General features: G+C 43.7%; 1 protein-coding gene across 11 annotated transcripts in view; it reads left to right on the top strand.

Moving 5' to 3' along the window:
- The window catches only part of STAU2 (staufen double-stranded RNA binding protein 2), a 303,753-nt gene extending 281,126 nt beyond the window's left edge, over nucleotides 1-22,627 (top strand). For 10 of the 11 annotated variants that reach the window (XM_027561188.1, XM_027561190.1, XM_027561200.1 and 7 more), the window contains 2 exons: nucleotides 20,275-20,363; nucleotides 21,526-22,627. In XM_027561188.1, coding sequence (XP_027416989.1) covers nucleotides 20,275-20,363; nucleotides 21,526-21,619 — 183 coding nt within the window. In that variant the 3' untranslated portion in view covers nucleotides 21,620-22,627. The remainder of the gene's footprint in view (nucleotides 1-20,274; nucleotides 20,364-21,525) is intronic. The other variant, XM_027561194.1, reaches the window with a different exon arrangement.
- Nucleotides 22,628-27,932: the final 5,305 nt, after the last annotated feature.

Raw genomic sequence — 27,932 nt, 5'->3', positions numbered from 1 at the left:
TGCTTTTTAATATGCTGTCTAGGTTGGTCATAACTTTCCTTCCAAGGAGTAAGCATCTTAATTTCATGGCTGTAACCACCATTTGCAGTGATTTTGGAGCCCAGAAAAATAAAGTCAGCCACTGTTTCCACTGTTTCCACATCTATTTGCCATGAGGTGATGGGACCGGCTGCGATGATCTTAGCTTTCTGAATGTTGAGCTTTAAGCCAACTTTTTCACTCTCCTCTTTTACTTTCATCAAGAGGCTCTTTAGTTCTTCTTCACTTTCTGCCATAAGGGTGGGGTCATCTGCATATCTGAGGTTATTGATATTTCTCCTGGTAATCTTGATTCCAGCTTGTGCTTCCTCCAGCCCAGCGTTCCTCATGACGTACTCTGCATATAAGTTAAATAAGCAGGGTGACGATATACAGCCGTGACGTATTTCTTTCCCTATTTGGAACCAGTCTGTTGTTCCATGTCCAGTTCTAACTGTTGTTTCCTGACCTGCATACAGGTTTCTCAAGAGGCAGGTCAGGTGGTCTGGTATCCCCATTTCTTTCAGAATTTTCCACAGTTTATTGTGATCCACACAGTCAAAGGCTTTGGCATAATCAATACAGCAGAAATAGATGTTTTTCTGGAACTCTCTTGCTTTTTCCATGATCCAGCGGATGTTGGCAATTTGATCTCTGGTTCCTCTGCCTTTTCTAAAACCAGCTTGAACATCAGGAAGCTCGAGGTTCATGTATTGCTGAAGCCTGGCTTGGAGAATTTTGAGCATCACTTTACTAGCGTGTGAGATGGGTGCAATTGTGCGGTAGTTTGAGCATTCTTTGGCATTGCCTTTCTTTGGGGTTAGAGTGAAAACTGACTTTTTCCAGTCCTGTGGCCACTGCTGAGTTTTCCAAGTTCACTGACATATTGAGTGTAGCACTTTCATAGCATCCTCTTTCAGGATTTGAAATAGCTCAACTGGAATTCCATCACCTCCACTAGCTTTGTTCATAATGATGCTTCCTAAGGGCCATTTGACTTCACATTCCAGGATGTCTGGCTCTAGGTCAGTGATCACACCATCATGATTATCTGGCTCGTGAACAGTGTACAGTTCTTCTGTGTATTCTTGCCACCTCTTAATATCTTCTGCTTCTGTTAGGTCTATACCATTTCTGTCCTTTATTGAGCCCATCTTTGCATGAGATGTTCCTTTGGTATCTCTGATTTTCTTGAAGAGATCTCTAGTCTTTCCCATTCTATTGTTTTACTCTATTTCTTTGCATTGATCACTGAGGAAGGCTTTCTTATCTCTCCTTGCTATTCTTTGGAACTCTGCATTCAAATGGGTATATCTTTCCTTTTCTCCTTTGCTTTAACTTCCCTTCTTTTCACAGCTATCTGTAAGGCCTCCTCAGACAGCCATTTTGCTTTTTTGCATTTCTTTTTCTTGGGGATGGTCTTGATTCCTGTACAGTGACATTGTACGTTCCTGTACAATGTCACGAACCTCCCAAATGCCCCAAAATATGATTGCTGGGCTGTATAGTAAGTTTATGTTGTATTTTTTTATAAAACTGGAAAACTATTTTCCAGAGTGGCTGACCCATTTCAGAGTCCCATCACAAATGTATAACAATAGACACAGTTTCTCTGAATTCTCTCCTTCATTTGGTATTGTCACAAATGTTTGTTTTCAGTGTTTTAATAGGTTTGTAATGATATCATAATCTTAACAGCTAGTAATGTTAAGCATCTTTTCAGGTGTTTATTTGCCGTTTGTAAATCCTCTTTGGTGAACCTTCTCTCCGTGTCCTTTGTCCATCTTCTAGTTGGATTGTTATTTACTTTATATATTCTAGATACCAGTCCTCTGTCAGTCACATGGGGGCCGTTACTACTTTGTGTGAAATCAAATGGAGACAGAATAACATTCTATAAATTTATAACATTAAATAGTCCTACCTATTCACCTATCACTTCTGGCTTCTTTCTCAGTTAACAAGAAAGTCTGGTGTATCCTTGATAAAGATTTTTTAGTAGACTTTATTTTTAAAATGTATTTATTTATCTGGCTGCACTGGGTCTTAGTTGTAGCATGTGGGATCTAGTTCCCTGGCCAGGGATTGAACCCAGGCCCCCTGAATTGGGAGCACAGAGTCTTAGCCACTGGACCACCAGTAAAGTTCCCTTGACAAATATTTTGTTTCCACTTTTAGTCCCAAACTTTGGGTTCACAAGAAACCCTCTACCCTATCCTTTGTCATTCAGGAACCCAACAGCTCCCTCCCACAATGAAGCACCTCCTAAGAGACATAGGGTCCCTGGGAAGGCTTTTTGCATGAAGACACACTAAGAATTAACAGACTTAAGTGCCCCTTGCCCACTGTAGGCATGTGGTCCCTTTGCCCTCTGGAAATATCTTCACAGAGAGGCCATCTTGAGGAAGGGAGAAAGACCTGGGTGTTTCTTGGCAATATTCACGCATAGATCACCAGTCTTAGCATCTCCAGGCTGCTGTGCTCTGTAAACCAGGCAGCCCACGTCCCCTGACTACAAATGAGCCTTTGTATGTCATCGCTGGTGCTGTAGCTACTAAACAACATCCAGCTCTGCCCGATTCTGCTGCTGGTGATGCTAAGTTGCTTCAGTCATGTCCGACTCTGTGCGACCCCATAGATGGCAGCCCACCAGGCTCCCCCATCCCTGGGATCCTCCAGGCAAGAACACTGGAGTGGCTTGCCATTTCCTTCTCCAATCCATAAAAGTGAAAAGTGAAAGTGAAGTCCCTCAGTCATGTCTGACTCCTAGCGACCCCATGGACTGCAGCCCACCAGGCTCCTCTGTCCATGGGATTTTCCAGGCAAGAGTACTGGAGTGGGGTGCCATTGCCTTCTCCCTGCCCAGTTCTAGAGACTATAATTTCAGCTCTAGGAGATAGGCATGCAGATACCTCAGCAAATGCGTGTGATGACATAGTACCACTTGTGAGTGCTAATTGAGACTAATTGCTCACAACACCTGCTTCCTCTTTTCCTCAGCTCACAGCCAGATTTAGTTACCCAACCTGGAGTTGGGTGGAGTTGTGGAGTTCAGTATGGTCATGTCACTGGGTTCCGCAGCACGAGGGCTTTGAGATCTCTTTCATAAAATCTTCCTAAGTGCTATCTTCCATTTTATTTTCTCTTTCACTGGCTGAATGGAGAGGACCATAATGCAAGCCTAGAGGAGGGTGGAGTCACAAGATGGAAGGGGTCTAGGACCTTGATTGATCAGGGTCCGCTGTCCAGCAATGTGCAATAGGTCTTTCCATGAGCATTGAGATTCTAGGGGTGACTGTTTAGCAGTTTACTTTGAGTGACGCAGGGCATAGAAATCACCAGTCACTATTCTTTTCCAAATATAGAGAAGGCTTCATAGAGGAGGCTCCCTTGGGGCTCACTCCAGGTTGCCTCTCAGATGCTATATGTGTGTGCATGCTCAGTTTCTTCAGTCGTGTCTGACTCTTCGTGACCCTGTGGACTGTAGCGCACCAGGCTCCTCCACCCATGGGGTTTCCCAGGCAAGAACACTGAAGTGGGTTGCCTTGCACTCCTCCGGGGGATCTTCCCCACTCAGGGATCGTACCGCATCTCCTGCAGCTCGAGCACCGCAGGCGAATTCTTTAGCACTGAGCCACTGGGAAGACTTTCAGATACTATAAATACTGCTTATTTTCACAGATCAGGGTATTGCCTGGTTGCTTTTCATGTTTGACTCATTCTTAAATTGTCCTCTTTTGTACGATCACTTTACCCTTATTTGGCTAACAATACCAGCTCTGCAAAGCCCTAAAGTTGAGTGCTATCAAATTCCAAATAGCTTATTGCTTTTAGCACCCTTCTCACTTTCAGTAAATTCTTCTAGCCTTTTGATAACTTAATTCCTATCCTTTCCACATATTTATCCAAAAGGCAGCTTTTAAATTCTGGACCCACTCTTCCTCCTGGCCTTTGATACTACCAGATGCTAGAGGAAAAACATCCCCAATATGCCTACAATCTATTTCAATATATAATTCTATCCAACTGAATGTCAGGCATTTCTAAAGAATGCTGTTGGTTGATATAGCGTCCCTTGCCCATGTTAAGGTTTTGATTTGAAATTGCGTTTTGGAATGCCTCATGTTATATTTTCCCCCAATTTATAAATCTATCACATATTTTCTCTCCGATTTATCTTGCCTCCTTAAAAGATTAACCATTAAGAATGGAGTCTGACATGATATCTTTAGAAAGCAAAAAAAGAAAAATATTCTGCTTTTGAAAGGGAATGTACCCTCGGGCAAAAAAAAATTTCTCTGTCTCTTAATTCACATTGGGAACTGCCAGTTGTCATGCTGACAGCTTAAGATGGATTAGGATTCCATCACTGATCATCGCATAAATTCTTATACTTATAACCTTACATCTTTATCTGCAGCCAAACAATTAGGGGAAAAAAAAAAAAACCTCTGTTTGGATATATTAGAATGTCAACCCTCAGAGTACTAGCTTGAAACAACTTAGAAGAATTTGGCAGACCTAAACTGCATCCCCAAAAGTATACTAAATTACTTTTCATTTGAGTGTGGAGGCAGGGAAAGGGGACTATTTGTGATCATAATTATTTATAAATCTCTTTGTTTGATTATATTGTCTTAATGAAGATGTTTTTAGGAAACCAGGATACTACTTTTTCCTTTAAGATGGCTATTTAATTATAAACCTTAACAATTACTTTTAATGGAGTTTCTAAAAATGACCAAACCAACTGTGATATTATTAGTGATGTGCTTCTTTCAGTGGCACCTAGAGAAAGAAGATAAAAGTTTACTTCTTGAACTTGACAGTGACAATATTTCTCTTAGTTGAAGAAAACAAAGAATTTCTAGGAAAAAAAAAAAAACCTAAAATTAATTCCAAGAAAGTTTCTTCCAATGTTGTAATAAAGTAATTGGCATAAAATAAGTCCACAATATATGAGAACACCCACCTTGGGGATCTATCATGATACTTAATTCCCTCATTTGAAAGACCAACATGTAGCAGCTACGTACTTCAGCTGAATAATCAGCCTTTCAACATCAAATGAATGCTTACTTCTGGATTACTTACTTCTGATCAGTGGAGGAAGTGAGCTACCCCTTAATTTCCATAAGGAACTTCTGAGAATTAATAAAACCGTACTGTATATACAGGACTTCCCTGGTAGCTCAGATGGTAAAGAATCCACCTGCAATGCAGGAGACCAGAGTTCAGTCCTTGGGTTGGGAAGATACCCTGGAGAAGGAAATGGCAACCCACTGCAGTATTCTTGCCTGGAAAATCCCATGGACAGAGAAGCCTAGCAGGCTACAGCCCTTGGGGTTGCAAAGAGTTGGGCATGACTGAGCAACTAACGCTTTTACTTTCACTTTACCGTATATATGAGGTAGCTAGATATTCTTGGTCACTGTTTTCAGCCATTCATTCAGTCATTCATTAATTCAACTAATAAAGTGAAAGTCACTCAGTGGGACCCAGTCAGTCCATGGGTCTTTGCAACCCATGGACTACACAGTCCCTGGAATTCTCCAGGCCAGAATACTGGATTGGGTAGCCCTTCTCTTCTCCAGGGGCTCTTTCCAACCCAGGGATCAAACCCAGGTCTCCTGCATTGCAGGAGGATTCTTTACCAGCTGAGGCACGAGGGAAGCCCAAGAATACTGGAGTGGGTAGCCTATCCCTTCTCCAGCGGATCTTCCCAATCCAGGAATCGAAACAGGATCTTCTGCATTGCAGACGATTCTGAGCTACTGCTGCTGCTAAGTCACTACAGTCGTGTCCGACTCTGTGCGACCCCATAGACGGCAGCCCACCAGGCTCCCCCGTCCCTGGGATTCTCCAGGCAAGAACACTGGAGTGGGTTGCCATTTCCGATCCAATGCATGAAAGTGAAAAGTGAAAGTGAAGTCTCTCAGTCGTGTCCGACTCTTAGCGACCCCATGGACTACAGTCTACCAGGCTCCTCCATCCATAGGATTTTCCAGGCAGGAGTACTGGAGTGGGGTGCCATTGCCTTCTCCATCTGAGCTACTAGGGAAGCCCTATTCAACTAATAAGTATTTATTAAATGAGTGTCTATTTTAGGTGTGGAGCACTTAGCAATGAACAAAACAGACAAATCTCTGCCCTCACGGAACTTACATTCTAATGTGGACGTGGGCAATAATTGAGGAGATGGTTAAATAGATAACATAAAATTTTAGGGCCAGTAAGCACTGAAAATTAGGCAGTGTAAGAAGATGCAAGAACGCCAGGCTAGGCATGGGATGTGTTGCTCCTGTAGGGTCACTGGTCTCAAGGGATGACAGTTGAGCAGAGGACTGGCTGAAATGGGGGACAGGGCCCTATGGAGACCAGAGAGAAGGGCCCCAGGTCTAGGGAGAAGTGTGTGAAGGTCCACGAGACAGCACTGAACTCAAGGTGCTCTACAAAGAGCAGAGGAGCTGATGTGGCTGGAGCTCTGGGGTTTGGAAGAGTGTGGTAATGAGGCTGCTGAGACTGAGCAGTAGATGGCGACGGTCACGAGGACGTCAGGGCCTGAGTCAGAAATTGGGATTTTGTCCTAAAGAGCAGCTAGAACATTTACATTTCACATCTATCTTTCCAGATATGTTCTCAATTCCCACCCAAAGCCCACAGCTCAGAAGAGCATAGAGGAAGTAAGGGATTGGATCAAAGAGGCAGCCCATATCCTCAGAGCCTGCACTCAGACCCTGTCTCTCACGAGGCTCCATACTCTTGGACTGGCTCATGCCATCCCTTTCTTTCTTTTTAAGCACCTCACCACACACAAGACCTACTGGCATATTTTTTAAAAATAATTTTTTGTTATATTTTGGCCACACCGAGAGGCATGTGGGATCTTTGTTCCCTAACCTGGGATTGAACTCGTGCCCCCTGCAGTAGAAGCCCAGAGTCCTAACCACTGGCCCACCAGGGAAGTCCATCAGGCCATTTCTTGAGCACTCAGATGGTGCATCCTATCACTGGATTGGCAGGTGGTACAATATAATAGTTAAGAATCTTGGCTCCAGAGCCAAACCATCTGTGTCCAGATTTCAGATCCATCAAGATCAAGTCCTATTGATCTTGCATAAAGTTCTTCATCTCTGTCTCTGCATCCTCCTCTTAAATTGGAGATGACAGTCAAGGCTCCTTGTAGCAACCATGAAGATAAATGAGTTAGGGATGGAAAGTTCTTAGAGTAAAGTGAGTGTTATGAACATGAGATGTCATTTAAGAGTTGAGAGTTTCACTTGCCTAAAGTCCTATTATGGTTGCCAGTTGGTGGAGCGGGTCAATAAGCCCGGCTCTTAAAACCACATTGCTGCCCCGCCTCCGAGCAGTGAGGAGGGAGCTAGAGGTGGTACCAGTTAGGGATTTTTCCCCACGAGGGTTAGTTGTTACACATTTTCCACGCAGCACAGTGTGTGGCAGACAACCCCAGGACACACCCATCAATTCACCCCTGTAATAGTACGGCTACTCCGTCTTCTAAATTGAGACATTGAGGAACGAGAAGGGAAAGACACTTTCTCACAGGGCCCATAATGAAGCTCAGGCCCAAACTCAGCTTTCCCCTGCAAACCACAGTCATCACAGGTGACAAACTCTACCTGTCACCTCTGCAACTGCCACCTCACTCTGCAGCTGTGAGGCGTTCTTCACCTGACTTAGAGCATCGGAGAGCCTGAGGCGCAAGTGGCCTCACAGGTACCTGCTCCAGCGAGGTGTCCCACCCAGTCCTTCCTCAGGGCCCAGCTTGCTCTCTGCAGACACAAGGTTCCTTCCTGTTTGGAGACCAAATCCCTTTGCCTATGGCTTCTGCCCCTCGGGCTTGGCTCAGCTTTTCCAGGACACGGAGCCTCCCTGGTCTATCACCCAGGACTCTGATCATGTACCCAAGCCCTCCTTCCCTCCCAGCCCCTGTGCAGGAGCAGTGCCCCCTGCCAGCATCACCCTCCGCCCACCGCTCACCTCCTCGAAGGAGTCCTTCTCACCCTGCGTACCCTGTGGCCTCTCCATGACAGCGTCTTCTCGAGGCAGACCTGGGTGCCCTTCCCAGGGCTGCTGTTGTCGGCGCTGTCTCTACAGCATCACCTGTCAGCCTGGTGTGGTCAGACAGGGACCCTGTCTGTTCAGCTGAGTTTTCCTGGTGCCCAGTGTGGTTCCCCGGTCTCAATGACCCTGTTTTCTTTTCTTTTGTATTTTTTTAATATTTATTTGTATCTTTATTTACTTGACTGTGCTGGGTCTTAATTGCGGCATGTGGGATCTTTAGTGGCAGCGTGTGGGATTTTGTTCCCTGACCAGGATTAAACCCTGGTCCTTTGCATTGAAAGCACAGAGTCTCAGTCACTGGACCACCATGGAAGTCCCTTTATTTTTTATTGATGAATAGTTGGTTTACAATGTTGTATTAATTTCTGCTGTAGAGCAAAGTGATTCAGTTATATACATATCTACATTCCTTTTCATATTCTGTTACATATGATTTATCACAGGATGTTGTAGTTCCCTGCACTCTACAATAGGCCCTTGTTTTCTTATCCGTCCTGTATCTGTCAGTCTACATCTACTAATCCCAAACTTCCAGTCCAACCCTCTCCCACCCCTGACCCCCTCGGCAACCACCAATCTACTGTTTATACATCTCTGATTAGAATTGCTGAATCATATGGTAATTCTACTTTTAGTTTTTTGAGGAACCTCCTTACTACTTTCCACAATGGCTGTATCAATTTACATTTCCATGAACAGTGTAGGAAGGTTTCCTTTTCTCCACACTCTCTCCAGCATTTGTTATTTGTAGACTTTTTCATGAATGGTCATTCTGGCAGGTGTGAGGTGGTACCTCATAGTACCACTGACTCTGTTGACTGACAGTACCCAGTTGTCAATCAGACAGACAAGGCCCCTCCCTCTGGGAAATAATGACAGGCTGTGACAAGTGTTATGAGGATAATGTGTGATTTGCTGGCGGTGGTCAGGCCTTCCTGGTCTGAGACCTGACTGTTGACAGGCAGCTGGTCCTGAGGAGAGGGTGGCTGGAGGGACTGGCCAATGTGAGTCCCTGAGGTCAGGGGGAGTTTGTCAAAGTCAGGGAACAGAAAGGAGGCCAGCACCGAATGGAAGGAGTGAAGGGAGAGAAGTTGCATGGGCCCCAAGGGCAGAGGGAGGTCCTAGAAGGATTTAGGTGACTTGATCTTGGCGACCTGATCCTAGGGTGAAGTCTGCTTTGAGAAGAGTCCTTTGGCTCTTGCCTGAGGAGGGCGGCCACTCAGCTGGCCCCTCTTCTCAGACCCCCAAGCCAGAGTCTCAGGCAGGCCCTCTGACCTCCTTGTCAGACCCAGCACCAGCCTGGTCCTGGGAAAGAACCTGGCGGCAGAGGTCACACCTCAGTGTGACTTCAGTCCCTCTGTTAAAGGCAGGGTGGTGTGAAACAGCACAGGTGGATTATCTGACACTTCTGTAGTCAGAAGTCAATCACGGTTCACAGGGCTGAAATCCAGAGTCAGCAGGGCTGTGTTCCTCTCTGGAGGCTCAGCGGGGAGAGTGTTTCCTTGCTTTTTCCAGCTTCTGTAAGCTTCCCCCATTCCCTGCTTCCTGGCCCCTTCCTCCATTGTCAAAGCCAATATGTCACAGCCCTCCGACCCCTCTTCCATCATTATGTCTCTCTCTGACTGGAGGTGGGACAGGTTCTCTAATTTTGAGGGCTCGTTGGATCAGATTGAACTCACCAGAGAATGCAGACTAATCTTCCCATCTCCAGGCCCTCAGTTTATCCCGTCTGCAAAGTCCCTTGAAAACTGTTATTCACAGGTCTCTGGAACAAGAACTCAGATGTCTTTGGGAGGCATTATTCTGCTGCCATGGAATGCCAGCAGATCCTAAAAGGTCGATCAAATACAACTGGTGAACTGTTGGAATATAGATTCAAAAACCAACTTTAAAATACATTATTGAAGTTATCAGGGAAATTTTAACATGACCCGGGTATTTAGATGATAGAAAGGGTTTATTGTTAGCTTGCTTAGGCCTACTCATGGCACACGGAAAACAAGGCTGTGAGAGATACAGTCGCTTGCATGAAGACACACAGCTGGTCTGCAGTGGAGCTGGCATTTCTTTCTCTTTTTTTTGGCCGTGCTTCAAGGCATGTGCGATCTTAGTTCCCTGAAAGGGACTGAATCCATGCTCCCTGCAATGGAAGCATGGAGTCTTAACCACTGGCCCACCAGGGAAATCCCATGGAGCTGGCATTTGAGTCTAGGCCTGACAGACTTCAAGTGCCATGCCCTCTCACTTCCTTGTCCAGGCGACCAGAAGAGTGTATCGTTTTCTCCTGCTGCTATAAAAAACCAACAGGCTTAGTGGCTCAGTTCAGTTCAGTTGTTCAGTTGTGTCCGACTCTGTGACCCCAGAGACTGCAGCACGCCAGGCTTCCCTGTCCATCACCAACTCCTGGAGCCTACCATGTCAATCTTATGTCAAACTCACGTAAATCGTGTCGGTGATGCCATTCGACCATCTCATCCTCTGTCGTCCCCTTCTCCTCCTGCCTTCAAGCTTTCCCAGCATAAGGGTTTTTTCAAATGAGTCAGTTCTTCTCATCAGGTGGCCAAAGTATGGGAGTTTCAGCTCCAGCATCAGTCCTTCCAATGAATATTCAGGACTGATTTTCTTTAGGATAGGCTCAGCACAACACAAATGTATTATCTTAGAGTTCAGACAGGAGTCTCAAGTCTCACTGAGCTCAAATCAAGATATCTGCAGTTCCTTTTTGAGGCTCTAGTATCTCCTTGCCTTTTCTAGTTTCTAGAGGCCACCCACTTGCCTTGGTTTGTGTTCCCCTTCCTCCACCTTCAAACTAAGAACATTGCATTTTGTTGACCATATTTTCGGCCACATCTTTCTTTCTTACCAAAGCCAGGAAAGGTTCTGTAATTTTAAGCACTTGTGTGATTAAATTAGGGCCTGGGTGGCACTAGTGGTAAAGAACCCACCTGCCAATGCAGGAGACAGACGTGGATTCTATTCTTGGGTCGGGAAGGTCCCCTGGAGGAGGGCATGACAACCCACACCAGTATTCTTGCCTGGAGAAGCCCATGGACAGAGGAGCCTGGAGGGCTACAGTCCGTGGGGTCGCAAAGAGTTGGACACGACTGAAGTGACTTGACACGTGATTAAATTGGACCCACTTGGATTATCCAGGATAACCTCTCCATCTCAATGTTCATACCTCAGTCCCATCTGCAAAATCACTTTTACCATGTGAGGCAGTATATTCAGCTTCTGGGGGGTAAGACATGGACACCTCTGGGAGGATTATCCTGCCAAGCTCAGAGATAGATGCTGTCACCATTCAGGGACGCTTGCCTTTGTGCCCAACACATGTTTCCATAAACGCCATTACAAAGGGGACTTTTCGTTGAAGCAAAAATAGAGACAACACACAAATTTAAAATGAATGCTCTTGGTAAAACACACCCAGCGTGACTGGACGGCGAGCACACGATGAGGGCGCCACTCGAGCTTGTTCTAAGCACGCTGAAAACACTCCTCTTAGCACAGCTAATCCTTTTTCAAATTTGATTCTGTATTATTGTCAAGGCTGGCAGCTACGTGGATTAACCAACAGTCAGAGCCTGATCACTGAAATAAAGATGATGCCTAAGTCTATAGTTTAAATGTCCCATTTTGTACTAATTCCCCAAAATCTCAAGCCAAAATCCCTATTCTTTGCCTTAGGAGATGGTCTAAAATGTGCATGTCTTTTGACCACCCCCACCTCTTTTTTTTCCCCAGAATGAGGAGTCTTCACCTTAGCTGACATCCCTTTGTTCCAACAGTAGGAGCTTTTTTTTTTTTTAATAAAGTACTAATTGTATTAAAATTACCCGAACTAACAGGATTGTGTAAGCACAAATGAAAGTGGGGACGATAGTGAAACTGTTAGAAAGCAGAGCAGCAATTGGTTTAATTAAAGCTCAATATAATCCTATTTTTATTTCTTAAGTCCAACCATGGATTCATCTGAAATGTAATACAGATTGAGGCTTCTATCATAATGTGATAAAATTTAGAAATACAATGTTCTCTTTGGGGTTTCTTTTATTTTATATAAAGAGAGACTTGGCATTTTGTTACAGACTTTTAAAAGTAAGAAAATGATAACTTAGAAACATTAAAATTCACATTCTTTGGGCAGTAAGGCTTCAAACCTACTGAAGAAAAGACCTTCTGGTTTTTCAGTCATTTAAGTGATTTCACAGAGTTGACCTCAAAGATGATTGGGAGGAGTGAGGGGAGTCCTGGGACTTCCCTGGCGAACCCATGGATAGACTTATTTTAATGTAGGGGGCGTGGGTTCGATCCCTGGTTGGCAAGCTAAAATCCCATGTATCTTGCAGCCAAAAAACTGAAATAGAAAACAGAAACAATATTGTAACAAATAAAATAGAGACTTTAAAAATGAGCCACATTAAAAAATAAAAAAAGTGAGAGGAGTCCTGAGCTCAGTTGAAGATGTTTGTAATTTGAAGCCTATGATTTTCTCATTAAAGGAGACTGATTTAATGAGCCACATATAGGTCCATTTGTGTGCGTTCTGAAATGAGTCCAGCAGTTAGATCTACTCCCAGGAAGAGTTCCATATGAGCAAGCACTTTAAGGGGGAAAAGGCTAAACAAAACAAACCTTGAACACTTAACTTCAAAATGAAGGCCACATTTGGACTTGTATGGTTACCATTGACTTTAATGGGAACAGCCTGTTTCTGGGGTTCAGGATGTGAAATCGGTGGGGAAAGTGTGAAATGGAAAAAAAAGAAAGGAATAAAAGGATCTATTGGGCATCCTGTTCAAAGACTCCTAAAAGTGCTGCGTGTCAAGAGGGGATGAGTTAAAATTCACATTTTGCTAATGAACCATTGTTGTCTCTCAAAGAATGATTTAACGCTGCTACATTGTCGTTACAAGCTATTTAATCCCTGCAGAAGAAAGCAGGAAGAGTAGGCACTGGTTTCAAGTCTGCTTAATTGCTCATCAACCAGAGGAAAGTTAGAAATGACAGAAATGACTGGAAAGGCTCACCCCTATCCTGTGAACACACACACACACACACACACACACATGCGAACCAAGACCAACAAACCGGCATGGGAAGCATCTTATTGGCATTATGTTTCTGGCATTGCTATAACTACGCACAAAACAAGCCCTACATGAAATGGTAGCGACATCTGTTCTAGACCCTGTGGGGCTTTATTCCCAAAACAGTTGTAAAATCTTTGGGGGACAAAAATATTTCTTTGTATCTATGCAGATGCCCTCCTCTAAGGGAAACACACACACACACACACACAAGTGGATACAAGTGATGAGCTGGAAAGACACTAAGAAAAGGAAATGTCATCCACTTTTTAAAAACACTTAAAATTTCACCTTTCAAACAAAGCTACATCTACTGCCTTGGATAGACCTTTATCAGTGGTAAAGAATCCGCCCGCCAATGCAGGAGACAGAGGAGACATGGGTTTGATCCCTAGTTGGGAAGATCACCTGGAATAGAAAATGGCAACCGACTCCAGTATTCTTACCTGGAAAATTCCATGAAAAGAGGCAGGCAGATTTGTTACCACTGAGCCACCAGGGAAGCCCTGCCTGTGTTATAGAGTAAGCCCTTACTGTTTTCCTGTTTTATGTGTAGTAGTGCTCTTGCCTGGAAAATCCCATGGATGGAGGGGCCTGGTGGGCTGCAGTCCATGGGGTCGCTAAGAGTCAGACACGACTGAGCGACTTCACTTTCACTTTTCACTCTCATGCATTGGAGAAGGAAATGGCAACCCACTCCAGTGTTCTTTCCTGAAGAATCCCAGGGACAGGGAAGCCTGGTGGGCTGCCGTCTATGATGTCACACAGAGTCGGATACACCTGAAGCAACTTAGCAGCAGTAGCAGCAGCAGTGTGTATATGCTAATCCCAAACTCCTAATTTATCTTCCCCCTACCCTGACCACCACCACCCACTATCCTCTCTGGTAACCATAACTTTGTTTCATATGTCTATTTCCATTTTGTAAAGATGTTCATTTATATCATTTTTTTTTACATTCCACATATAAGTGACACCATATTTAACACTCACTGATACCTCACTGAACATGATAATCTCTAGGTCCATCCATGTTGCTGTAAATAGCATTATTCCATTCTTTTTATGGCTGTATGGGAGGGATTGGGGGCAGGAGGAGAAGGGGACGACAGAGGATGAGATGGCTGGATGGCATCACTGACTCGATGGACATGAGTCTGAGTGAACTCCGGGAGTTGGTGATGGACAGGGAGGCCTGGCGTGCTGTGATTCATGGGGTCACAAAAAGTCGGACACGACTGAGCGACTGAATTGACTGAACTGAATATTCCATTGCTTTACCACTTCCCTGGTGGCTTAGTGGTAAAGAATCCTCCTGCCAATGCAGGAGATGCAGGTTCGATCCCTGGGTCAGAAAGATCCCTAGGAATACATAGTATCAATAGTGTATAAATGTCAATCCCAATCTTCCAATTCCTCCCACCACCTCCTTCCCCTCTTGGTATCCATATATTTCTTTTCTACATCTGTGTCTCTATTTCTGCTTTGCAAATAAGTTTATCTGTATCATTTTTCTAGATTCTACATCTAAGCATTACTGAATGATTTGTTTTCTCCTTCTGACTTACTTCATTCACACTATATGACTGTCTCTAGGTCCATGCAGTTCAGTTCAGTTCGATCAGTCATTTCTGACTCTTTGCGACCCCATGGACTGCAGTACGCCAGGCTTCCCTGTCCATCACCAACTCCCGGGGCTTGCTCAGACTCACATCCATTGAGTCGGTGAAGCCATCCAACCATCTCATCCTCTGTCATCCCCTTCTCCTCCTGCCTTCAATCTTTCCCAGCTTCAGGGTCTTTTCCAGTGAGTCAGTTCTTCGCCTCAGGTAGCCAAAGTATTGGAGCTTCAGCTTCAGCATCAGTCCTTCTAGTGAATATTCAGGACTGATTTCCTTTAGGATTGGGTTGGATCTCCTTGCAGTGCAAGGGACTCTCAAAGGTCTTCTCCAACACCACAGTTCAAAAGCATCAATTCTTTGGTGCTCAGCTTTCTTTATAGTCCAACTCTCACATCCATACATGACCACTGGAAAAACCATAGCCTTGACTAGACAGACCTTGTTTAGACGTTTAGACTAGATGGACTTTGGAAGGAGTTATGCTGAAATTGGCTAGGCTGAATGTGAGCAGTTCTTATGTCTGAAGAAAATAATGTGAAGTGACCCAGGATGTGTGCTGGGTTCACGCCTCTGCTCTGCCACTTACTAGCCATGTGACCTTGAGTAGGTTATTGAATTCTTCATGGGAAGGGCCCATCTTGCAGGGCTGTGGTAACACCTGAGGTCACGCAGGTAAGGGACCTGGTCTCATGACTGTGGCACAGGGATGCTCATCAATTGGCAGCAACTGCTGTTTACAGAGAAGATAAAGTATCTTCATTGCCTTTTATAAATTAGAAAGAAGTCCTCTCATACTTAGAAGTGATTGTATTCAGGGTTATCAATAAGATGTGGGCTGGATTATCTCATCAGACAGATAAGGGAATGTTATTTGAAAGCCTTTAAACATACCTTTGGAGGGAACCAGCCACATAAGAATTCTGAAAATCCATTCATGGCATCAAGTGAAAGAGTATGCCGCCATTCCAGCTGGGAGGACATTCTTGGAGTGGTGACAGTCATCTTCACAGCACTTGGGGACCTGCCTGTCATGTTGATTAAATCATCCAAAAGCTTTTGCAAGAGCTAAAGCACGCAACCTGTTCCCTGAGACTTCACCTTCATCTCTTAGGGGCACCTCTATTTGGATGGAAGAGAATGAGTTTCATTGGGTCCTGGACTCTGTGAGCCAAGACATAGCATTTCTGGTATTGACACAACCTGTATTCCCTAAGCAACTACTGAAAAATGGGCTGAGCAGTTAGCTCATAAGTGAGTTTTGCTTTTATTTTTTAAGAATTTTTACTGGTGGTCATTTTGGCTATGCTGGGAATAAAGCAGGACCAAGAAGCCCTGGAGTGCTCAGGAGTCTCATTCAGGACTCCTGAGCAACAGGAGCCACGTGCAGACAGATGACTGTGGAAGGTGTTCTGTAATGTCCATTTGGGAAGAAATTGATAAAAGTCAGCATTCTTGCCAATAATTCACATACTGCGAGCAGGCCTGGTGCCACCCTCCATGCGAGTGCACAGGGGGTGGGACTTCAGGTTCACGTGACAAGCCCACAAGGATGTGCACACCCGAAGGGCCATGCTCAGCAGAGTCACGTGGGCAGGTTGCCGAGGCCCCCTGAGTATTTCAGGACTTGAAAGGACCACAGAGGTCACTTCATTGACTTTAAAACATTCTAATTCCTGTGTGAATTACTTTTTATTTTAAGGAGGAGAAATGTCCAAATCTGAGTCCTTTGAGGGTGAATTTAACTTTTGAAGGCAACCAAACTTCCCTCAAAGTTAAGTCTAGTGAATAAAGTAAATGCTTAGGATGGACAAATGAAAAATAAAGTGGGGCCATAAAATGACAAAACCGGTTGGCTCCAATGATCCACAAGTTGTTCTGAGAGGTAATTCCAAAAGGACCTAGAGAAACAGGTGCTCCTCAGAGCATTGTTGTGGATACAACCTCTCTGAGGGCAGAGGGAAGTTCATATCACATCTTTCAAAATATGCGTGCATTTTGGTCCAGAAATTCAACTTATAGGACTTTATCACAAGGAAATTATTGGGACAGTAGGCAATGATTTAGTATTAGAAAGCTTGGTTGGTGCAGTGTTTTTGGTTTTTTTGGGTCATGCTGTACTGCATGTGGGATCTCAGTTCGATGACCAGGGATGGAACCCATGCCCCCTGCATTGGGAGCTTAAAATCTTAACCACTGGACTGCCAGGGAGGTCCTGGTGCAGCGTTAATAAGAGCCTAAAAATTGGATGTGGTCTCAATGTCAACAGTAGGGATTGGTTAAATACAGGAAGGCACATAAAGTCAGTGAGATACTGTATAGTCCTGCAAAATGCCGTTGCTGAAGTGTTTCTGTTGCTATGGAAAATCGCTAATGATTCAATGGAAAGAGCAGGTTCTAAAACAGTGTTAGGATATGATCCAGGTTAAAGTGTGTACCGGTGAGGAGGGGGATAGAAGAGGATCGGAAAGACATGCACCAAGTTTTGAGTGGTGTGTAAGACTGAATATTTTCACATTCTTTTTGCTTGCTTACATATTATGATTTTTCTGTAATGAGAAACTATTTTTATAATAAAAAGACAATGAAGGAAATATTAAAGAGAGGAGAAAGAGGGTCCTTCCTTATAGAGGAATGATGATGTGCCTGTAATTGTTGTTAGGGCTGCCGTAACAAAGGACTACCCACAATAAATTCAACACTAAGTTCTTGTCTCACAGCTCTGGAGGCTAGGAGTCCAAGGGCAAGTTGTAGGCATGGTTGGTTCCTTTTGAGGGCCATGAGGAAAGAATCTGTTCCATACCTCTCTCCTAGTTTCTGGTGGTTGCCCGGCAGCCTTTGGTGTTCCTTGGCTTCTGTTGCATCAATTCAACACTTTCTTAACTCACTTTCTTAACACAGTGTTCTACCTGTGTGTGTTTCTGTTTTTGAATTTTCCTTTTTTTGTAAGGACATTGGTCATAATGGGTTGGGACCCACCTTAATCTAATTAATATGTGTGTGTGTGTGTGAGCTCAGTTGTGGCTGACTCTTTGCAAACCCATGGACTGAAACCCACCAGACTCCTCTGTCCATGGAATTTTTGAGACAAGGAAACTGGAGTGGGTTGCCATTTCCTACTCTAGGGGATCTTCCTGACCCAGGGATCAAACCCGAGTCTCCTTCATCTCCTGTATTGGCAGGCGAATTCTTTACCACTGTGCCACCTGGGATGGATGATCTAGTATGACTTAATCTTAATTAATTATGTTGGCAAAGATCTTATTTCCAACTCAGGCCATGTTCTATGTATGGGGGATTGGAACAACATACGAATTTGAGGGTGGACATAATTCAATAAATAATAGTAACCCCAATGAGATGGCCATACTGGTCCTACCCAACTGAGGTTAGTGCTTACGTGTCACTGTAGGCTACGCCAGCTACTGTGTAGTAGGAGCCTAGACCGAGATCAAGGGTAATGGGGCTGGGGCACTGCCATTCCTAAAGGACTCTGGGTTTAGAGAGATAGTGATGAAACACAGAGCCCAGCACAGCCGCCCCATCATCACCCTGCCCCTGCCCCAGCTCTCCCAGGCCAGAGCGGAGGCATCAGTGGGCATTCAGCTGAACTGGGAAGATCAGCTGAGAGATCTGAAAGGAAGAAACAGCCTGAAGGAAAAGATGAGGATATTTTAGTCCTTTTGGTTGAATATAGCGGTTGATATTTTAAAAATAAAAGGACTAAAAAAAATGTTACAAACATTACACAAAAATCTGCACATAGATGTTGATAGCAGCTTTATTCATAATCATCAAAAACCTGAAGTAACTCAAGATGTCCCTCAAACTGTGGTATATCCAGACAATAGAATATATTCAGCAATAAAAAGAGATGAGCTGACAAGCCATGAAAAGACATAGAGGAACTTTAAATGCATATTGCTAAGTGAAAGACACCAGTCTGAAAATGCTACATACTGTACACTTATAGCTGTATGGCATCAAAAAAGACAAAACTATAAAGATTGTAAAAAAAAAAAGGAGTTGCCAGGGATGGGGAAGTGGAAAGGGCTCGGAGGGGTGAACACGTGGAACATGGGATTTTTAGGACAATGAAATTATTCTCCATGATGTAATGGTGGGCACATGACATTGTACATTTGTCAAAATTCATAGAATGTACAACACAGAGCAAACCCTACTGTAAACTGTGGACTTAAGTTAATGATAATATATCAATATTTCATCAGTTGTAATAAATGTACCTCTGTAATGCTGGATGTTAATAATAAGGGAAATGATGTTGAGGGAGGGGGAAGGGAAGAGGGTTTCCCTGCTTCATGTTTCTATAAACTTAAAACTGCTCTCAAAAAAAAAAAAAAATTAAGTCTATTAACTTAAAAATCCGAACCAAAAAGATATATTACGTATAAAGAGATGCAGAAAAGATCATGCACTTAACTACCCAAAAGAAGCTGCTGGCAGATAAAAGTTTGAGCAGTGGCAGGAGTTAACTCTTTTACAAAGGCCTTTGAGAAGATGCAGATGACCAAAGTGTGACCCAGCAGGATCTCCAAGATACAAACAAGCCTGGCCGCTCACACCTATCTCAGACTCAACAAAGCCCTTCTAAATCGAGCTTAAAAGGGTGGGCTGTGGGGGAGGGGAAGAAGAACCAAATTCTTATTCAAAGAAATAACAGTTTGGACCGTGCACAAGAGTGTCAACAAGTTATGCAGATCTTATCAGCATCACATTTTTTGGTGCCTCCCAGCTATTCAGCGAGGCTCCACCAGCCTGTCAACACCCTTCGGCATCCCACGCATCCGGGCATATCCCTACCTCAGGAGGCTCTGCGGTGGCCATGCGGGCCTCCCCAGGGCCCCCACGGAGGCAGATTTTTTCTCTATGTACAGAGTACCGTCATCATACCATCCCATCGGAATTCAAGAGTGTCTTTGGTCCCTTTCACCGCTCACATTCTGTGACTTGGTTGGGGCTAAATGTCTATAAAATTGACCAGTACATTTATGCTAGCTTTGGACAGTTGGGAAAAAATATCTGATGCTTTCACATCTGGAAGAAGAGAACATGTAGTTTCAGGAATGTAAGGAGAAATGATGCAGAAATCATCATTGAACATAGATAGGCTTCTATGACATGTTTCTACATTTGCGGATAAAACGTTGTTGCCATCTTACAAAATTATGGATAAGGCATAAGGTTTATGCAGGTTCCTCTCTCCACCTCCCCACAAACACACAAAAATAAAGCCTTTCTCGGACATACATTGCTCCATCATAATATAGCCTCTCAAATGTAATTTTGTTAAGTGATACAAAAAAGCATTTATTTAGAGGAATGAAAATGATAGCCTTTACTATATATCACAGCTTTCTTTTACCATTGCATTCCTGTTTATTACATGAAAGTCAGTGAATGAATCTCCTTGTTTGTGTGTTTGTTTTCATTTTTAGGCAGCATTAAGTGCCTTGAAACAATTTTCTGAACAAGGACTGGATTCAATGGAAGGGGCAATGAATATTGAAAAAGGTTCTCTTGAAAAGTGAGTACATCTTCTGTGGTATTCTTACATTTGTAATTTTGTAACTTGTCTGGAAAATAAGATCAACATCATAATAAAGTGAAAAACTCAAGACAATAATATCTATATCCTGCAAAATTATTCATAACACAATTCAGTGTAAATAAAAGAGAACCAGTATATATGTTCATATTTGTTGCCTCTAAATATCTCTGTGAAAGTTTTAATCTACTGATGGATCATTATTTCTGCATTTTAATGCCTTTGCTGGAAATCGTTCTGTGAGTTTTATGGACCACAGAGACCTGCAAAACTTAGAAAAGATGACTTTGATTTCAGACTGTTGGGTGTTCTCTGACTAAACCATTTTCTGAGGTAAAATTTTGCCCTCAAAGCCCTGCTAGGTTGTAGGCACAACAGAGAAGGGGAAAAAAAAAAAAAGAAGATGAGAGCAGGGTTCTCTCCCTTTGGCTTCATTTTGTTTTTTCACGTTGTTATATGAAGCACTGGCGCACACTGTCACAAAACTGTGGCTTCTGAGGGCTGCAGAGGCCAAATCGCAGCTTTAAGAAGAATTTCTGAAATCCAGCTCATACCACTTTTATGATATTGAACATAACGTTTGATCCGAGGGACTGAACTTTAGGTCCCTCCAGAGACCCAATTTATACTAAAGAAATTGCAAGCCATTGTATTTACCATAGTGGAATCCAAATTCTTTCCGAGCAGGAATAATAGCAGGTGAGACTTCAGAACTCATACAGGAGATAACATTTTTAGAATGAAAAAAAAAAAAAAGGAAAAGTCAGATAACCCAGGAAGTCAAAACCAAATATACAGATCTTACAGTTAAAAAAAGCTTATCCACCCCCCCACGCCGACCAAGATAAAACAGCATTTGGTCATTAATATTTAAAGGGTGAGAGCGTGAGAAGAAAACATTTGGTAAACAGACGTGGCATTTTAAGTTGTCTATAGATTGGCAACCATTTATAAGCTAATTTAATCAAAACCATTTCCACATGATCTCATCAGTAGACTATCTGAACATAAATATTGTTGTTTCACTTTAAAATGTCACTTTTGTGGTGACCTTTGAATCCTGTGTGCCATCTGCTAATAAACATGTCTGAAGATGTGCAACCCTGGACCTTCAGCTCTTGTTAATGTATTAATCTTCCAGACAAGCCCAGCATCTGGGAGAGAAAGCGAACAATAACCAGACACACCCGGGCTCCATCGCTCAGGACTGCAAGAAATCAAGGTCGGTCATCTAGCAGCTCCCATAACCGCGCTGCCACCGCATCCTTATAAACCTGTCAGCACGCATGAGGGTGTCTGTGTTCAAGGAAATGAATGACTAATACCATGATTTGAGTCTTATGTGAAGACAACACTATTCTAACACAAGGGATAATAGACATAGGACTGTTTATTCAACTGGGGGAAAATAAAACTTTGAGCATTTCCCTTGGAACTTGAGATCAGATCATAACTCATTTGCCCAGAGGCAGCAGAAATCCGATCCTGCTACTGGAGCTTAAAATAACAATTAATGAAAAGTGTTAGAGAAATCGGGTTTGGTTTTTCAATGATGAATAGAGAAATTGGGTTCGGTTCTGTTGTTAGGATTGTTTTCTCGTGGCACTTGTGTTCGCTTCTATTCTCTCTCATTTTAAATAATGCCTGACGATTCCAAGATTAACCAACGATGTGCTGTGCAATGTGATGGTCGTTGTCTTCATATAGAGTCACCCCAGTTTCTCTTTCAATGCAGATGTTTGTAAGCTTCATCCTATATCAGTATGAATAACTTCAGGGTGCACCACTCAAAGATGTATGCCAACAACCATGGTGGAAATCAGTTCAGACTTGTGATTACACATATGAAATAAGGGTAGGAACAACTGGTTTCAATAGACACCAGGAATTCAGAAAGAAAACAAAAACCAGTTGTGGGTTTTGAACGCCATCATCCTATTAGCCACTGAGGAGGCGTCTTGCCTCTCCAGCCATTTCTGTGGATTCCACGTTCGTGGTGGACATCGCTCCCACCCCATCCATGTGTTGTAAGCTGCTCACTGTTTGCATCCAAAGTGTTCTTTGATAACTGCCTCTGCACTTGGGTCACGGAGTGGGATCAAAAGCAGTAATGTACACGGCGGGGAAGGAAGGCCAGTCAGAGGATCCACAGAGGTCTTGCCAGCCACGCTCTGGACCAGCATGTTGGAATCCAGGGTGAAGACAACGCAGTAAAAAAAAAATGTGGTCGGTTTCTGTGTGAAGTGTGGTCATTGTTCTTCTTTCCTTGTTTCGCTCTCCTCTCTGAAACGTCACCCCAGTGTCACCCGTCCCGAAGGCGGGCCCCGTCACTGCACAGTGCTGACAGTAGGGGACATCCAGGCTTCTCTTGCTACCAGGCTGCCTCTGTGAAACTGCAGGGCTGCCTCCCTGGGTGACTCGGAGCCGGGTTTCTGACCAGCCAGCGTCACCTCATTGTTCAGGTTTTCTCCCTATTGATCTGCCAACGTTGTGCAATGAGAAAACACTCTATGGTCTAACTGCTCGGCCCAACGTGACAATAGGCCTAGAATTATATAAGGTTTCACAAGCAAAACCACCGCAAGTCATGATCTGGCTGACTCACACGCGACTGGAGGATAAACAAACAGCAACAGAAGGAAATCACTGGAGGGTTGTTCTTAATGACTCCCAGGCGGGGAAGTCCGCCAGCATCGAGAGGGCTGGGTGCCCTCAGAGGAAATAGGTTTTGCTCCCTAAAGTCTGGGCCCTGGTGGAGATAACAGCCCATTTGTAAAGTTTGGATTCACAAAGATCAGCCAGGTCAAACAATAAGTCTGCTGCCTGGCACCAGGTGAGGAGGGTCCTACATGACACCCTGGGAAAGGGGGCAGGCCCCTCCTTCCCCCTGGGCCTTTCAGCACCGGAGGCTCTGGCTCTGGGCTGGGCAGGGACCATGCCCTGTCAGCATCACTCAGACAGGATCTTTAAAACACATCTTCAGTTTCCCAAACGCCATAAAGTGCCTCCCACAGCCCACGGTCCCAACACCACCAAGGCTGGCCGGGCTGTGGGAGATGGATGAGCTCAGGAAACAAACAAAGCTCATCGTTTCTCACAGCCCAAGCATCTGAGGTATTTACTCTGGAACCTTCCGACAAGTCATCCTTGGAGGTGAGCACACAGGAGTGGCCGTGGGGGTAGTGGATGGACATTTGCATCGAATTTCAAGTTTAGTGAGACTCTATGTATTCAAATTCCCATCCAGCTACCTACTTGAGGAGCCCCAAAAGGCCTTTCGAATTTTTCCCTTTAGATGGTTTTCCAGCAGCCTTTCCTGGGAACTGGTTGGGTTTCCTTTGGGTTGAATTAGCATTGCAAATGATGGGTGGCCTGCCATGTTATATATCATTAGAGGGGAAACCATTAAGTAGATTTATTGAAAGAATGTTTCTTCAGCACAGGGAGATCTTTTTGATGAAAAATGGAACTCATTATTCTTTAAAGGACACAGATTGACTTATCTTCTTTATCAATTACAGTGTCTGCTTTCAGCTTTTCTCAATCAGCAGCAGGCTTTGTAGTCACTTCCCAGGGCTGAAGCCAATGTGTTTTATGGAAGAGGTTTGTTTTTACATTTTAATTGGAAATATAATATTGCGCTTTGGAACTCTGACCAGCCCTTTCCAGCACAACTTGCCAAAGATCAATGGTGAGACACCACCCTTCAGGCTGTGACAAGGACCCTCCTCCCCTCTCCTGGGGTGACCTCTCTGAGGTGTCCTAGTATTCTTTGGCCAAGCCAACATTCTCAATGGTGATTTTTTTTTGACAGCTTCAACCAATCTCCTGCACCATAAAATAAAAATAGATTAATGAAAAACTTACCTTATTATACATAGGTTTTTAGGACTCCTAGTGACCTTGGAAATGTGATCCAGACCAACTGATAGGTCTTTAAATCCTACTGCTGTTGAATTATCTGTGCAACTGGCCAGACTCTGTTCTGTAACTTTTAATTTCCAAAGGCCACTTGTTATCATCATGGCCAAGAATGGTAGGAAAAGCCAACAGTTTTTCATTAGCTGTCATTAATGGCAAAATCATGTGTCTTTGGGTCTTTCCCAACCTTCCCCATCACAATATAAGTCCTTGATAAATGGACAAATGATACACTGAATAAATGAACAAATGGACAAATGAATGATCTGTCAAAATGATAGATAAACCTGTTGAAGAAATAAAATTTAAATCTCACTGCTTAACCTGACACTTATGATAATATACCTCGTTAGTGTTAACAAGATGATTGTACCTTCAATCCCAGGGGGCACTGGGGCATTTCTTAAAAAACACAGCAAGTCAAAAGCCCCCCTTTACTTCAGAGGACTTTGGACCCACGAAGACCCACCATCTTGCCCCCAGCATCCCAGTTTTGCATGAACATCTCTTCCTTGGACCAGCAGATTCAATTCCAGTCCTCACCCCCAGACAGCTTCCTTTATTTTCCCAATCACAGAAAAATGTCCCATGGGGAGGGGCTTGTAATATCTGGCTCAAAGCAAAGACTTCCTTAGACCTGATTTCTGGTGGACACCACCCAAGTTCCAGCTCATCTCGCTGAGACTCATTGATCGATTGTCTTGCTGGGGAGGCTTTCCTCTTGTAGTCTAACTTCTTAACGTGACTAAAAGCTCCCTTGACTGGATCCCCAGCACACTCTGATGTATGCTGGGAATGCAGAAAGTAAATAAACAAATGAAATTACTTCACCCTCAAGAACCCACATTCTAGCTGGAGGGAAAGTCAGACCAGGAAGTGAGCATGAGAGGTGAGCGTGTTTTCCTCAGAAAGCTGCATTGTAGACTGTTGTTTGTCTCTCTCAGTCCCTAGTCAGTCCCTCACTTATCCCACTCAGCTTTGGGCAGCATGCTGTATTCTGGTGACACTGTCAGAAAACCCCACGCCTTTAGTAGTATACCTAATGTCACCTTCACACACTCTCCATGTTCACTGAGTGGTCCCACCTGCAGCCCCAAATATACATATACCAGGTAAAGCTCTTGAAGCTCACTTACCTCAAGAGGCTGACCAACTGAATCTACCTCTTGTTGTATCTCTTGATCTGGAACGGTGCCCACCTTAATATGGTACAGGTGTGCATACTCACTCAGTGGTGTCCGACTCTTTGTGACCCCGTGGACTGTTGTCCGCCAGGCTCCTCTGTCCATGGGATTCTCCAGGCAAGTATACTGGAGTGGGGTGCCATTTCCTCCTCCAGGGGATCTTCCTGACCCAGGGATGGAACCCAAGTCTCCTACATCTCCTACATTGGCAGGCGGATTCTTTACCACTGAGCTACCTGGGAAGTCCCTTAATATGGTAAGTACTTGATAAATGTTTGTTGAGTAGATGAATAACCCAAAAAACCCTGCCATGATGGATTTGCCACCTAACAGGATCAATGCTGGCCTGAACGCATGGACAGGGAAGTCTGGTCTATTGAACGGAACCTTCTGCCTGTAAATAAACTAGTTCTACTTCTGTTCATGTGCAGTCTTTTTGAAGTCATTTAACATCTTCAATTTTCAACGTCTCATCCAAAAGAGTAGGACTAAGGATATATGGAAGTTGAGAGTCTATTTTTTTTTAAGTGTTTAAGTTGTGAAAGTAAATAAAATATTTCAATCAAAGTTAGTGGGAATGAGGGAAAAAGCCAAGATCTAGGAGTCAAGAGTCTAGAGACATGGTTCAGACACAGATGTGACCTTGGAGAGGGATTTAGCCTTCCTAGGCCTCAGTTTTCACATCTGTAAAATGATGAGCTCTAAGAGCATTGCAGGTCTACATTTATGTTACCATTAATACCTCTATTACTAGTGGTATGCTTGAATTCAAATCTTGTCTCTAATATGTGAATTTTTAAAATCAAATACCTGCAAGGAAAATACTACTCATATCAATTAGGATTCTTTGGCTGTGAATTATAAAAACTTAAAAATCATCTGTTTTCAACTTTCAGTTCAGTTCAGTTCAGTCACTTGGTCGTGTTCGACTCTTTGTGACCCCATGAATTGCAGCACGCCAGGCCTCCCTGTCCATCACCAACTCCCGGAGTTTGCTTAAACTCATGTCTGTCGAGTCAGTGATGCCATCCAGCCATCTCATCTTCTGTCATCCCCTTCTTCTGCCCCCAATCCCTCCCAGCATCAGAGTCTTTTCCAACGAGTCAACTCTTCGCATGAGGTGGCTTTAATAATTACCATTTTTATTATTCTTATTTTATCTTCTCTGTACCTGAAAACTTGTTTCCTGGGGTATTTTTTTTTAAGTTGGAGGATAATTGCTTTACAATGATGTGTTAGTTTCTGCTATACAACAAAGTGAATCAGCTGTAAGTATACATATATCCCTTCCCTCTTGAGCCTCCCTCCCACTTCCTCCTATCCCATCCCTCTAGGTCATCACAGAGCACCAAGCTGAACTCCCTGTGCTATACAGCAGCTTCCCACTATCTGTTTTACACATGGCAGTGTATACACATATATATATGTGTGTGTGTGTGTTAGTTTAATTGTGTCGGACTCTTTGCAACCCCATGGACTGTAGCCCACTAAGCTCTTCTGTCCATGGGATTCTCCAGGCAAGAACACTGGAGTGGGTTGCCATTTCCTTCTCCATATATGTATATATACATATATATGTACATTATAAAGCATGTATATATATATATATATATTTATATATATATATTTATATGTCAGTGCTACTCTAAAAAAAACTATTCAAACCAGCAATGGGAAATACGTTTAAAAACTACAGGGAGTTTCAGAGAACCTAAGAGCAAAAATGAAGAAGTGGACTGGAGTCATGAAGTACAAGGCTATGCGGAAACCAGGAAGCTCTCCTTCTCTCTCTCTCTCTCAATTCTCCTCCCCTCTCTGAATGTGTGAATCATTTCTCTCTCCATACCAGCTCCTGCTTCTCAATTGCACAAACCAGAGAACCTGGCTACCAAGTTCACAATCACCCGAGGGAACCCTGAGTCTCTCTGTTGATTTCATTCCCTGAGTTGTGGGAAGGAGCTCCTGCTTGGCTCACCTTGGACGGATGTTCACCCCTGACCCCTGTTGTACAGATATGACTGCCTCAACTCAGCCCCTTTGGAACAGGACAGAGTAGTCTTCAGAGAAGCAAGAATCGCTGTTTAGGGAGAAAACCCAATAGTTACCTGCCTTCTGGGAGGGAGTTGTGGGGGACAAGCTTCATTACAGTCATGTGCTAGTTCTTCCTTTCAGTGTAAACAGTGAAGCTTAAATCAGTGAGGAAATCTCTCCAAAGTCATAGACTGGTCAGAGATTTATGAAGGCTGTATTGTTTTGTTTGGTTTTCTTTAATCCTTTCAGTCTTTAGTTTCAAGGGTCTGATGAAACACAAAGTTATCTTGAGTGAGTCACAAAACTACCTAGGTTAAAAAAAAAGAAAGAAAGCTTCCCAGTGATCCCAAATTGGTGGTGGTGGTTTACTCATTAAGTCGTGTCTGATCCTTTGCACCCCATGGACTGTAGC

Source organism: Bos indicus x Bos taurus, chromosome 14 (assembly GCF_003369695.1).
Source record: "Bos indicus x Bos taurus breed Angus x Brahman F1 hybrid chromosome 14, Bos_hybrid_MaternalHap_v2.0, whole genome shotgun sequence".
Taxonomy (NCBI): Eukaryota; Metazoa; Chordata; class Mammalia; order Artiodactyla; family Bovidae; genus Bos; species Bos indicus x Bos taurus.
Note: the sequence above shows the minus strand (reverse complement) of the source record. Positions and strands in the feature narration are given on the sequence as shown.